This window comes from Schistosoma mansoni, chromosome 3 (genome assembly GCF_000237925.1).
Source record: "Schistosoma mansoni strain Puerto Rico chromosome 3, complete genome".
NCBI lineage: Eukaryota > Metazoa > Platyhelminthes > Trematoda > Strigeidida > Schistosomatidae > Schistosoma > Schistosoma mansoni.
Window position 1 is genome coordinate 20771285 of NC_031497.1, and position 14094 is coordinate 20785378.

Here is a 14094-nt window from a genome sequence, read left to right on the forward strand (position 1 = left end):
ATAAAATGGAATATCCTATGATAGGGATAGGCCAAAAATAGAAACAAAAACCAAACAAATGAATATAGAGTAAACACAGAACATATATTAAAAACTAATGTAATATATATATCCATATTGAGTATGGGGCAAAATACACGGTACTCATAATTACTTTTATTACTATAACTGATAGCAGTTAAACAAAAATACCTTGTCGAATTTGTATCTTTTTCTCCAAGCATACTATCATGTACATTAGGAATAGGACAGTTATCATTATTAAGTGGAAATAAAAGAGGCAAAATGCACATACAAACAAACAAATAGACAATGAATGGAACACATCATACATTGTCAAGTGTGTAGAACAACAACAACAATTGGAAAGTGTACACACACAGTGTATACAATTGTGAGAAATACAAATTAGAAAATAATTTAAACAAACCATGATCATTGTTATATTCCCCTTTTCTTTTCAACCTCTTTTCCATACCCACTTCTTCTAGTTTATCTTTCTGTTTATTGAGAAAATGCATTTTCACTACTTTGCTTTTAAAACAAACTAATCAACGTCATAAATATTGTCTTTTATTGTCTACAACACCGAGATTTTTATATAATAATAATAATACGTAGGGATTCTTCTATTTAAAAATAAGCTGATGGATCATGATTTTTGGGTGACCTTAATGCGATGCTCTGTTTGAAATCTGTCAGTTCTTTTGTCAATTTTAATCGAGTATAATAAGCTGACAATGAGCCAACAAATAGAGTCTGTGAAGGCAAACAAAAAATGGAGCAATAAAAAGAAACTCGTTAATCAAACAGAATATTATGTTAGACTTCTATAAAGTTAGTACACTTTACAGTATAGGTTATCAAAATAAACAAAAGAGTTTGATGTTAATCAGACGGCCTACGGCTTCTAAAACGCTACTAAACATAGCAGGGCAGGTAATCATCCAATCAGAAATGCAACACGTAACTCTTCACTTTCTAAATGTTTCTGAGAAACTTCTATCCAATGTTGATCAGATAAAATATTTCCTGGAATTTACAGGGACCGTATAAGCTTCTTTCGAGGAATAGTTTGGATCTCCCTAACAGTAGCAAAATAAAATCTGTACATGATTGTTGAGTCAGGCTTGTATTATGATACTACCTAACAATGATAATGATAAAAGCAAAATTATGCGCATTAGGCTTGATAAAAATCTTATTGGCTAGTAATTCATCTTTTCAAACATGAACTCTGAGTGCAAAAGAAACACGTGTAAGCCATCATTCGTCCGTGCCTCTAACACGGTAATCCGATTTCATTACATCCTTCTGTTTTTAATCTTTACATAACATATTTCTTATCCTTCCCATATCCGATTTCTTCCAATCATCTCTCCTCACTTCAATTTTCGATTATTAATCAACATTCTTTGACATATGATATGATGTAATCAACCTCTTGTCTTTCAATAGACTATTTTATTCGCAAATTAATTATAAATACGATTGTACAACTAGAGCAAATGATAGTCTCGAAAAGAAAAATTTCCTTCTTAATTGTCGTAATTCTTCTTCAATGACACCATACATTACTTTCGTTAATTTTACTAAAATCCTGTATGATAAGACTAAAATAGTAAAGTGTTTAATAAGTCTGTAAGCAAATAAAATAGACAAAAAAAAGAAAAGTACAAACGTTCCAAACCAAGTAGAACAAAAACAGCACCGCCAAGTGACAAAGCAAAAAGTGGACCCACTATCATAACCTAGATAAATGGGAAAAACGTTGTAGAAGCAAATGTGAATGTGATGGATCAGAGTAAATTGAAGGTAATAAACTTCATTCGTATTTCATAAGTTACATCACGAACTGATATTGATTAGACAGTTACTGAAACTGAAGAAGCACCGGACAGCTGTTTTGTCCTAACATGGGACCATACCTTGGCAATAAGAGAATGTCTTTTAAATATACTACACGCAACTTTTATCGAGAATTTCGTGACTATGACAGAATCGAAAAGTTAACTATCCATCATATGTACAATAGGAGAGAGACAACCAGAACATCGTTAAATTAGAAACTGAGTTAGAATGAATAAATAATTAGAGTATTCGAAATAGGATTGCAATGATTACCGACATTTAGAGTTATGACAATAGGTCTCACATGAAACAAATAGCTAAGAATTACTAAAATAGGGAATTCTGGAAGGGAGTAAGCATTAGTAGTTATTAGTCTATTAACTAAATAAATGCGGCTCAGAACATGTGCAATTTCAGTCATATTTTTTTTTACCTGAAAGGTAGAAATAGTGTTTTGATTGAATTTGAGCTAGTGACCTAATAGATACAAGTTTAAGTGTTCAAATCATTTGTCACCATAACTAGGACTTATCATAATAATAATAAGGCTTGACCTGAAGGTCTGCACTGACCGACATGGCTCAGACTAAAAATCAATAACTCCATGATCAAATGTCATATTTTAGTTTGGCTGCCGTTTCCAGTCTTAAACCGACCTGCTAACATATATGAGGTATCTAGATTTAGAAAATTGTGAAAAGCCAAGCACGTTGTTTACATTCGTGTCGAGAATTTGTCAGTCAATAGTCCACCATGACTGATGCAATATATATGTAACTTCGTATTGTGCATTAAACGTGAATTGTCCAACATCAGTTATACCCAATCATTCTACAGCAATCCATTTCCTAGTATTCCTCATTATTTTATTTATTCTCTAATTGCTTTTCAAGGTGTACTTTTAGTCCACCTACTATCCCATTCCATATTGATACAGTTAGTACTAACACCACAAGTATATGCTTGCCATTAATCAGTAACATAAGGATAAGTTAAACTTACTTCATCACAAAATCTTGCGAATTCATTCAGAGAAGTAATAGCTTCACGATAATTCAGTGACTCATCATACATCCATGGTTTAATATAAACACCTAGAAAAAAAAAGAGAAATATAGTGTACCCATAAAACACTGACACAGCACTAGGAAAACAAATAATTAATTTTCACTGGTAAATTTATAAAATGTTTGATATCACTTCAATAAACTGGAAATGTTCAACTCACTGTGTTCACTAAACAACTCTCTCTGTTTGTGGTTGTATTAGTAACAACAGATTTGTATAGCTGTTTAACAAAACGAATTTTTCTCCAAATTATCAGTTTATACTTTAATATATATCGTTTATTATTTAAAGCTACGTAAAATTTTTGTTAGCAGTAAAGGTTTTCAAAATGTTGTTGAGATCATTGCTCAAAAAGACGATCAGTCTTTTGAAGATCTGCATAAACAAGAATGAATATCTATAGCGGTCATCACATTCATTTAAACTATTATTCAGCTGTGGTGCAATAAGGAATAGAGGCGCTTCAAGGTCACGACACACTTATCAAAATAGAACGTTATCTATTGAACGTAAATGATAAGTACTGATGACGAAAACATTAAATACCTAAGGTTAGGGTTAAGGATTAAATGTAGAGTATAAGTTTAGGACGTACAGTTTAAAGTTAGAATAAAGGTTAAATATAAATTAAGCGTAAAGCCTAATCCCAATACTAAATTATAACTTCCACACATGAATCCTGATTGTAACTGCAACCATAAATTCTAAATTCTACATCCTGATCATAGTTGTAACCCAAACTCAAATTTTAAAATCTACATCATAATCTTAAATCACAATTGTAAATTTTGAGCCGTAATCATAACTTTGAATTCCATTGCTAAAACCTTAATCCTAGTTCTAGCATTACAAATCATTTATTTCCAATTGTTGTTTAATGGTTGGCTGAATATGATCAGAAATCTGTCACACTCATGATTTTCTCACAGTTGAACGTTACTGAAAATGAGTGTTTCACACAGTACATACACAGGCATTAAGATATTCATTTCAAATAGATGGGAACTTGATGATCGATAGGCTTATTCGTGCTTTTCAAAATCCCAATTCTAAATACACGTATTACATTGGAGTTAGAAATCGTTACATTGAATCAACTGTCAACAAACCCAATAGATGTACTTCTAAACAGACGAGATGGCTCAATAAAACGATCCATTTTTCGAAAACCGACGTGGACGGGTCAATATCTTAGTTACTATAGTTATTGCCCTGTACAATACAAACGTGGTTTGGTAAAGTGCCTTTTTAACAGGCTTCGTCGTATTTGCACAAATGACATCATTGATGACGATGTTAGGTTGTTAACCAAGACATTAATCGGGAATGGGTATCCACCTAAATTTATCAATAGATGGAAAGTTCAGGGCACAGCGAGACCTACTGTAGCCTTGGTAGAGAAAAAGCCTGTCTACATCACCTTACCATTTAGAGGTGATTCAAATAGCCTTTTATTGAAACAAAGGCTTAAATCTGTTATCAACAAAACGTATTGTGCTGCGAAAGTCATAATCAAGGGAAGAACGAGGTCCATGCTTCATTCAAAACCTAGACGACATGAAAACGATTGTGTCACATCCCACTGCGTTTACCAATTTAAATGTGTGTGTGGTCACACATACATAGAGAGGAGCAATCGTGATCTGAAAATTAGGGTGGGTGAACATGTACCAAAATGGTTGCAAAAACAAATACAGTCGAACGACCCAATAAGAGTAGAGGATACACATCCATCATCCTCTATTGCTAAACATATAATCGAAACAGGTCATAAGATTGATCTAAACTTGGCTTTTGTGGTGTTGTTTAAAAGTGTAAAAGGGCGTATACTAAGGTTTATTGAAGCCTTAGCCATACGAAAATTCAACCCCCCTTTGTGTATTCAAAAACAGTTTGCTCTCTCTTTAAACCTACCCTGGTAATATATGCTTATTATCCAGAGTGATTAGGTGTCAAATTGTTTTCACATTATTTTATCATTATTATCCTAGTCTATTCTTGTTATGACTTGACCTAGGCGGTAGCCAATTGTTATGACTTGATCAAGGTCGTCGCTGATTCGTTATGACCTTACGAATTTAACAAGGACGTAATCCGCGTAAATTATCCACCAATAGAATACGCCTTCTACGACCTTCACACTGTGACAATGACGTTCGATTAATATGAGTAATCTAGCGTCCTTATTGGTCCTTATCCGCCTAACCCGTCCACTTGAGTCCAAAAACACCAATAGCAGCTGCTGTAATGCGAATCGTTTATTTCAAACATACTTTATCTATATACCAGACAGGCAGACCACATCATACCATAAAATAGAAAATTATATTTGTACAAAACCAGGCCAAATGAGGCTGTAAGCGTGGGAGACAATAATCAATAAAACTGAGCATAACTTAGGAACAGTAAATCATACAATAATAATCAATATGTCAAAATGAAGCTTACAATAAGATGAATATAGATATAGATAATCTAGTTACCCGTACTTATGTCTTCGCTACTACATAACAATTCTTATACCCATTTCCAGTCTAGTTAACCTTTTATTTTTATATATAAATGTTCTTAACAAGTATATGTGTGATCAGATTGTTCGAAATGTATTCCTTTTATGTATTTCTTTTACAAACAAACTATTTAATGATCAATCAATTGTAGAATTATTCGATCAAATATTAGTGGCGATGTTCAAAAAGCGTATGTTTCTGTCGGAAAACAAGCGCTGAGAAAAATGAGATTCTGAGAGACAAATAATTGCCATAGATTCACTTAAATGATACGGATGATGGTATTATTCCTGATTTTACCGCTGCGTTAACATCTATTTTGTTAGATGCATAAAAATTATTCCAAAGCCACTCATTAAACTAGAAAAAAACCCATAACATTTTAAGGAATATAAAAGATAAGTAAATTATAAGTTTAGAATTATAAAAGGGGATTTTTCAGTACCAAATAAATAAAACACTTTACTGATACATAATATATGCAACTATACGATTTTCTAATCTGTCGTTCAAATGATATTCTGAAAGCCAAAAATAAAATGTTCCTCTAACCAGAATTACAACTACGAATAAATTACAGTTTAATATTATTTTCAAATTACCTAACAATATTCTTTAACTAAGGAGAAATCAGTGAAATGCTCGGGGTAAAAAATTGTAACCGGACACTATAATGTAATAAATGACCCTAATAGTAAATGGATGATATCTATAGGTGTAATTTTCATCGATGTAAGTGTATTATTCAAAGAAAATGAATGTATAAAAGGTTAAATCTATTTTTATGAGGATTTCGTCAGTTAACTACAATTATGAAAGCTTTGGAAAGAATACTGAGTGAATATACACTTGTATGTATGAAGTGTATAAAATGATTGATTTTGTGAATCATACCCTAATTTATCTTTGTTTAAATACAATCTAGGCTTCCAAATGCCCTGCTACAGTCGAAAGTGGGGAGAGTCAGCTCACCCTCTCCAAATGCTCTCACGAGACCACGCGTATATAGCCACTGTCATGAAAGTCCTACTCCCTGCCTTCTCGTTGCAGGGGTGTTGTTTACAAAATTGAGAGGGAAAGAAGCGAATGTCCGGCGCTTTAACCGGGTTGATGGATATGAAGGATCTACCTAGAGAATTTGGAAAACCCTAACTCCAAACGAACGATGCAGATAGGCTCCAGGATCCTGAGGGAACAAATGGCGTACGACCCTACTGTTCGTCACAGGGTACCATTGAACTGCATCTCCTAACGTTGCTCCACTGCCTTGTGGATTAAACCTTCAGGTCAAAGGCTCGAGGTGTGTCCACCTAAGAAAACCATCCGCCTCGGTTTGGGCACCCGGGCAGTAACCTAACGTTCACACAAATTAATGGTAACTACTACTAATCTCATTGTTATTGTGTGGCGCATATGTATTGGGTGACCCTTGTACCAATGTTTATGTGTTTAAATAATAAGTAATGTAACTAACCCTTATACACTGGACAAGATTACAGTCTAGTGCATAGCTAAGACGTACTTACATCATTATTATTTATAAAATTAAATGGACAATGCTCCCATCATGCCCACTGATTCGAATTCATATAGGTTCGTCTATGGAATATGAACTAGTTACTATTTTATACCAAATGGTTTAGTAACTATAAGAAAACAATATAAACATGTAAATGGTTTATTAAGTACAAGATTAGGAAGTAGCATTAATAATAATGCTTTCAAAAACATCCTTACCATAATGTGTCAAGTTAAAAATGTAGTTGAAATCAGGAGAATAATATCGATTGGCGTGATAATTTGGTAGATTAGGTGAGTTTCCCAGATTAACGAAAGGAGGTCTGAAGCTGTTCTGAGGATCGGAAGGATTATAGCCCAAATTGAGATTTTGATAATAGTAGGCAAGACGAGCTGTATACGTTTCCGCCAGATAATCTTTACGATCTCGTAACTCTGACAGAGAAGGAGCAACACGGCCATCAGGACCAGGACGTCGTGCACCTGGTCCATGCCAAACATCAGCTAACTCAGCAGTACAAATCGAGTTGAACATTGCCCAACAAAATGTAGGAACAACAAGGAATGCTAGGAATATTAACCATACAATTATGGTTACATATGTGGTGCACATGAACTAATTTTTTTAAGGAAAAGGAAAGAAAAAAATTGAAAATATATAATAATGAAGTGCAAAATAGTGTAGTGTCTCATAAAAATATGTTAGCTAATTATAAATACGAGACCTAACAATAACTACAGAGATACATACTCTTATTTCGTAAGTGCCATTGATAATTACAAAAAACTCCACATCCTTGGCTGGAAAATCTATCAGTAAGTCAATCCCCCAATACTTCGGAAGCACTGAGAATTGACTTCATCAGTATGTCAGTGACAAAAATATGTAAAAATGGGTAAACTGAATTTTCAATGAAAACATAATTAGTTTTGTCAAGTCAAATAATAAATAATCATAACCACTCAAACAATTATGGAAGTTTCAGTAGGAAGCCATTGGAACTGTGAAATAGATGTTTAGTAATTCGATTAATCGACAAATGTAACCAAAAGATATTTCAAACTGAATAATTTCCGATGTATTGATGAATGTCGACCAATGTTTCTTAGAATATTCTGGCATCTCCATTTTCTTAACACTGTCATCTAGTAGAAAGGTTTTTGACGTAGGTTTGTTCCCTGAGCTGGATGGTTTAGTCATGGAGCTTTCATCGTCCTTCTGAACGACATCCTCAGCACAAACTTCGGGTTTTAATTACATTTTAATTAATAACATTTTAATTACACGTGATGATTAAGTGAGGTTGCGAATGTAAACTACGAAACAAATAATATCCTCACACTCTGATCCCATAGTCAACTGATGACCTTAAAATTATCCAAATCCCTTCCGAAACGTTCGTTTTCTTTGGGGGATAGAATTAGATACAAAATCATGATAAAGATCATATTTTTAGTAAACTAAAAAACAAAACTCAATGCCCACTACCATCAAATATGCATGGGATGTGACAATTTGAAGAAACATCAATTGACATGGTGTAAGTGGATTCTGTCAAGGGAATAAAAGGTATTTCAGTACACTTGATTACAAACAATTCCAAACTAAAAAGTAGGTAAACTGTAAACTTTTAGTACATTTCAAGGGTATTTGCTCTACGAATCAAAATTAACCGCTAATCCGTATCAAGAAGAGCCATTGATTGACTTATAATCAATGGGTTGTAGGTTGAAACCGAATCTAACTAAGATTTGAGTAGCTTTTAAACAGTAAGTACGACTCGTAGCCTGAGAGGTAGGCTTGAGTTGTGTTTATTGAAATTTAATGTACTCAACTGATTAGTTGTTGGATGTTGTTGCCTACAAACTAGGAAAAATTTTTAGTATAGGAGTTTGTGGAGATTTTCGGATTTTATAGTTGAAATTACTGGCTGATCCGGGTCCTTGATGTAAACTACTAAAAATAATTTGTCTCTGATGACTCCGGGGTTACACTTAGAAACCCTGGAAAATAAACCACATAAAAGCATAACATCTTATGACTCTCTACACACGATAAAAGAATCCTAGTAAATTCTGTGCAGGCACACATACACACGATTTATAGCAAACAAACCGACTCGCCGAAAATAATTACAAACTTCTTACCAGAGCTGCTGAACAACGCCCACCCATAATGTAGCGATCACCACGATAGATGCGGCCACGAGTAGCATTATTCACAAGTGTTGAGAAAATTAGTATAAGAAAAGCGAGTAGAACGGCGACTGCCCCATTCACAACTGCAGCTATTCTTAGATAAGGTAAACTGAAAGTTAAAGAACATTTGATATAACTAACAACAATGGCTTCTAAAAAGGTCAGAAAGAAGAAAATCAAAGGCAACTCAGTGATCCAGTCGCAATCAAGATAGAACCTGGTACATGTGTACGTTGATTTAAGTTCCTGTAACTGTTAGCGGAATATAGATTGGATTAAAGCACGTTAAGTGCAGAAATATGTCGGTGCACGCTGATTGGCTATTTCCTAACCAATCAGCGCTAATGGATACTTGAAGAAGACTTTAGAATCTTCTCGTGCAAAAGCCATAAATATAGTAACGTTTTCCTTATTGTGCTTCTTACTTCCATCTACTCTTGCTGTTTGGAATATAATTTCGTTCCTGTTCAAACATTTTCTGATTCAGGGGCTTGTCGAGTGAATTGGTGTTCAAGAATACTAAGCAATAAGAATAACTGGGTTGTAATAAGAGGAATTATAACAGTAACCGACTAACACTACGAGATGAATAGCGAAGAAAGAAAAATAATGTATTAGCAATGATAACTAAGGTGCAACTTTACAGAAAAGATGTCTTGAAAGATAATCAAAGAAAGATTGGTTGACCGAAAATGATTAGTGAAGCTGATTGGTTTTCAATACTTATATCTAAAAAGCTCAGTAAATGGACACTATGGGATTAGTCATATGAAATATAAAAACACTCGCTAAAAACAGCGGGGCATAGTAGGACAGTTTTTCTTTTCAATAAAATTCTCTAGCTATAAGGCCTATGATGAGGATTTAATTTGTAAACTAAAATCTCAGAAAAGTTTGTTAGTATATAAATCATGTCAATTCTACTAAAATTATAGATGAGACCGAATAGGTTTTATCGAAACAGATGCCCCTGATCGAAAATGATTTATGTGCAGTATCTTATAAAAAACGTTGATGCACTTCGTGAAATTGAATTTACTAGAGAATAATGGATATATAAAACCAGTTAGATAATCAAAAAATAAAGTTTTGTGACCAATTAGTTACTGTTGTATTCCAGTTTGAAAATTCAATCTGGAGTATTCACTTGGAAAATGTGGTGGCGATAGACTTTCACAAAAAGTACAAGCTATATATAGATGTATGGATTCTATTTCATTTTGTTTTAAAAGGTTGGAAAATGCAGAGAATAATACTCACTGAATAGTGTACAATGTTAAATGTTGACCACAGTTTTAAGTTAAAATCAACTTGAGGATTCTCTGCAGTTGGTACAATTAGCAGTAACTTTACTAAAATAAAATGAATGCCAACATATTCTCCCAAATAAAATTATAAACAAAACATTAAAATGTTGTTAACTTACGAGTAAACAGGAAAAAAATACAACCGAAAGTATGTATCGATACGTGATATTCCAGAATAAATTGTACCGCACAGAACACCACCTCCAACAAGTACTAGGATAAATCCAATCACCGAGTTATAAGGAACACGACCAAGACAGCTTCCTTTATCTAATGTAAAATTAATTATCTTGATAAAAATTACAAGAATATATTTGTCTGGACACCAAGAGTAACCAGTGGTCTGATAATTTTTAAATACTTTTTATGGACGGAAACGAAGTTAGATAATAAAGTTAGAAAAATTATGCTGCATAAAACCAACACATTGGTTTTGAGATGAAGAATTCGAAAACTAGTTAGGTGCCACTTATCTTAAAATAATGATGCAATAGTGTAAAGAACAGAAATATCAGTTGTTCATTCATCACACCAAGACTGATTTTTATAAACGCCGTCAAAAAATTAACTTCAGAGCACAGAGATGACAAATGTGTTACTAGGTAGCACATTGACAGGTTAAAAATGCAGTTTTCAATAAGATTATTAGTCAGAACTTTTATTTAGCCAGTTCAGTGATATAACTGGGATACAAAACGAATCACTTTTTCATCTTGGATGAAATCACTCCAATCCTATAAATACGTTAAGCCCAGATAGATGTGGGAACTGGAAAAAAGGTTTATTACTTCAAAATCTCCGTAAGTAAAATCAAAAAATAAGAGCATCAACCACGATCTTAAGGACATTCTGGTGCTATTAAGTAGTTGGAAGCAATTGACTAGACGCACTGGATCTAGTTTTTGTGCTGGTCGAGATTAATCGGCGAGTTGTTTCGGGGATCTTGATAGAACTCATGTTTTTTATGGGATTAGAAGCCATAATTAAATTTTGAATAGTTGTACAACTTCAGCCAACACAAACTAAGACTATGATTCATAGACCTTTGAGCGACGCTAAATGACCTTGAGGATAGCCACCTACTAACTAGAACTAAATGGGGGTTATAAACCATTGTTAGGAATTAGAATTATGATTCAAAGTTAAGAGTCAGGGTTAGGAATTAGATTTAGGGTTTTCATCACGAACTGACGTCAGTTGAAGTGCCAAAACTTTATTTAGCCAAGTAGATGGATGAACTTGGCGTCAAAATCTCAGAGCTGTTATCTTATATCTGATTGGTCAGTCCACAAATTATAGTCTCGCCCTGATGAACATTTACTATAAACGTATAACAGACATTAAATATCGCAACTGACGATACACGCAGACATATCTATGAGTAGGCCAGACGTCCATTTACTAAGGGAATTAAAGCGCAGTCATATTACTGTCTTTTAATTAATTGAACGTGCATTACTTTGATCATCAAGCAACTACTTTTCAACAATCGCCAATGAAAACTTTTGCTTTGACGAATTATTATGGTGCTTCTGACTGAAAATATGTATACAGAACGACGGTTGTAGCAAATATCGATATGACTATCGTAACCAATGGTTGGAGACTCTAAGTGACATTGCCCAGAATCGATCACAATGGCGTAGGTGTATACACTCTTCATCTTCCCTTAAACTATGAGGTTAAAATTGCTTCATATCTTTTTTCTTCCTGTATTATATCTTTATATAGAACCTTTATACATATTACCACCACTAAATTATCTACTATGAATTCGGTGTTGATCTTGTTGTGCGAATGAGGTATGGCAACTTGGACCGATGTATATATGTGCCTGGTCCCACGTTGTAGCTGGATGTTGCTTCCCCAACAATTCGGCTGATAACAATTACTTGTCAAGACAGACGAGTTCAAAGCATAAGATTATGTGTTTAGCAAAAACCGCCATACATTGGAGAAAAAAACTAAAGGTCGTATATAATGACTAATTACTCAATCTAACCTAAAAAACAATGATTAAAACATAAATCAACGCTCTTAGCACTATGTACAATCGGTTTAATCTAGCCCTTTAATGGAGCAACAACATTATTTAACCCAGGTGAATTGAGAAAAAACCAACTGAATTTTATGCAATCATGGTGTTCAGTTATGATTACAGCAAGAAAGCTATAGTCTACAAAGATATTTACATCGAAGAGTCAAAAGACCAACTACACTTTGAACAGCGACAGGATATACATTTTCATTGGAGGGAAATTAGGATTTAGTGATTGCCTCTCTTATCAAACACCATACCACTAATTTAAAAACAGAGGTTCCGACGAAGTGAAAAGAGACTGAAAAATTGAATATAAGAACTCTTATGATGGTTATTTTGAGAGAACTAAGACCCACAGAGTCCACAAACTTAACTGAAATTAAGAAAATTACTGATATTTAAACCATTTTAGCTAATAATCAGGTATCAAAAGTAAACGAGGAATAGTATGAAGAACCGACAAGAATTATTAAATACTATTCACGAACTATCTAAGACAAAAATGTCTCCCAGAATATAACCAGACTCACTAAAAGAAGACACAGGAACTTACCCATCTAAAGGACATTTGAGGCGCAAGTAACGAAATTAGCGCCTTCAAACTCCCTCGATTTAAATTTGTTTATCATACCACAGTATTACGACTAACATGTTGCCAGCTATATTTATCCCGCTATTATTTGTTAGTTTGTAGTTCCTTCTCAAGTTATTTAACGCTTTAAATTTGTTTAGGGCTTAATGATTAAACAATCTTTTGATGCACTGCATAAATGTTGGTACAGTTTTCTTGATGAAAGGAAAGCAGTATCGCTCCTGTTCAGATATTTCAAGTAATTTTATAGAAGAATGTGGGGGTCAATGGATTCACGCGACAAATAGTTCCGCAGGTCATCGACATTGATACTGACCACATTGGTTTTACTCGGTACACCAACCTCAAGGTGATTGAGCATGCATCGGTACCAGATCACAAGTGTGAACGCCATTCTAAAAATCTCTTACATTCGTAAGCCGGCATAGATTAAAAGCTCTCCGATATATCGAAAGCCTCTCAAACATATTTTTGAACCTCTTGATATCTAAGTTCTGATTTGACAGGTTTGTTATACCTTACCTATGAAGGTGTTACCGATGAAGCCGTTGTCGAACTCCGAATACCTGCGGCATCTTTAAGTTTGAAGATGCTACAGGTATTCGGAGTTTGAAAATGCTTTAACCAGTAACACTTATTATGAATCGTACCCACCAAGTGAGATCAAAAGACTGAAGAGAGGAGATAAAAGATAGGTTACCAATACATTATGAATCAACTGATCTAATCTGACTATCGATTGCAGAGGATGTTGAGCACGGCGTTTCCACTCTTGATCTGATGCGGATGTACGACCAAGCTCCTTCAGCTACGTGAGTCTATTAAAACTTACATGCTTGGTATCAGATGTCAAGGACTTACAGAGTTGTTTATTTCGGGGATTTATTTACCACTACAAGCTCATTCGTGTTTATTACTAGGCGGACGTTCTCTGTAGCTCACTTTGATGTCATAACATGCTAGTGTTCAGTTGAAATGATGAGATTATGAGGAGTACCATAGATAAAT

The 14094-nt window shown here is 34.1% G+C and overlaps 1 protein-coding gene across 1 annotated transcript; it reads right to left on the reverse strand.

Annotated features, from left to right (window-relative positions):
* Window positions 1-633: 633 nt before the first annotated feature.
* Window positions 634-13051, reverse strand: Smp_144360 (myelin proteolipid-related; the record flags this gene model as incomplete). Its single annotated transcript, XM_018799600.1, has 7 exons — window positions 634-759; window positions 1701-1751; window positions 2854-2945; window positions 7167-7563; window positions 9096-9255; window positions 10573-10723; window positions 13048-13051. 7 exons carry the CDS (start codon window positions 13049-13051, stop codon window positions 634-636), a joined length of 981 nt encoding a protein of 326 aa, XP_018651372.1.
* Between the last annotated feature and the right edge of the window lie 1043 nt (window positions 13052-14094).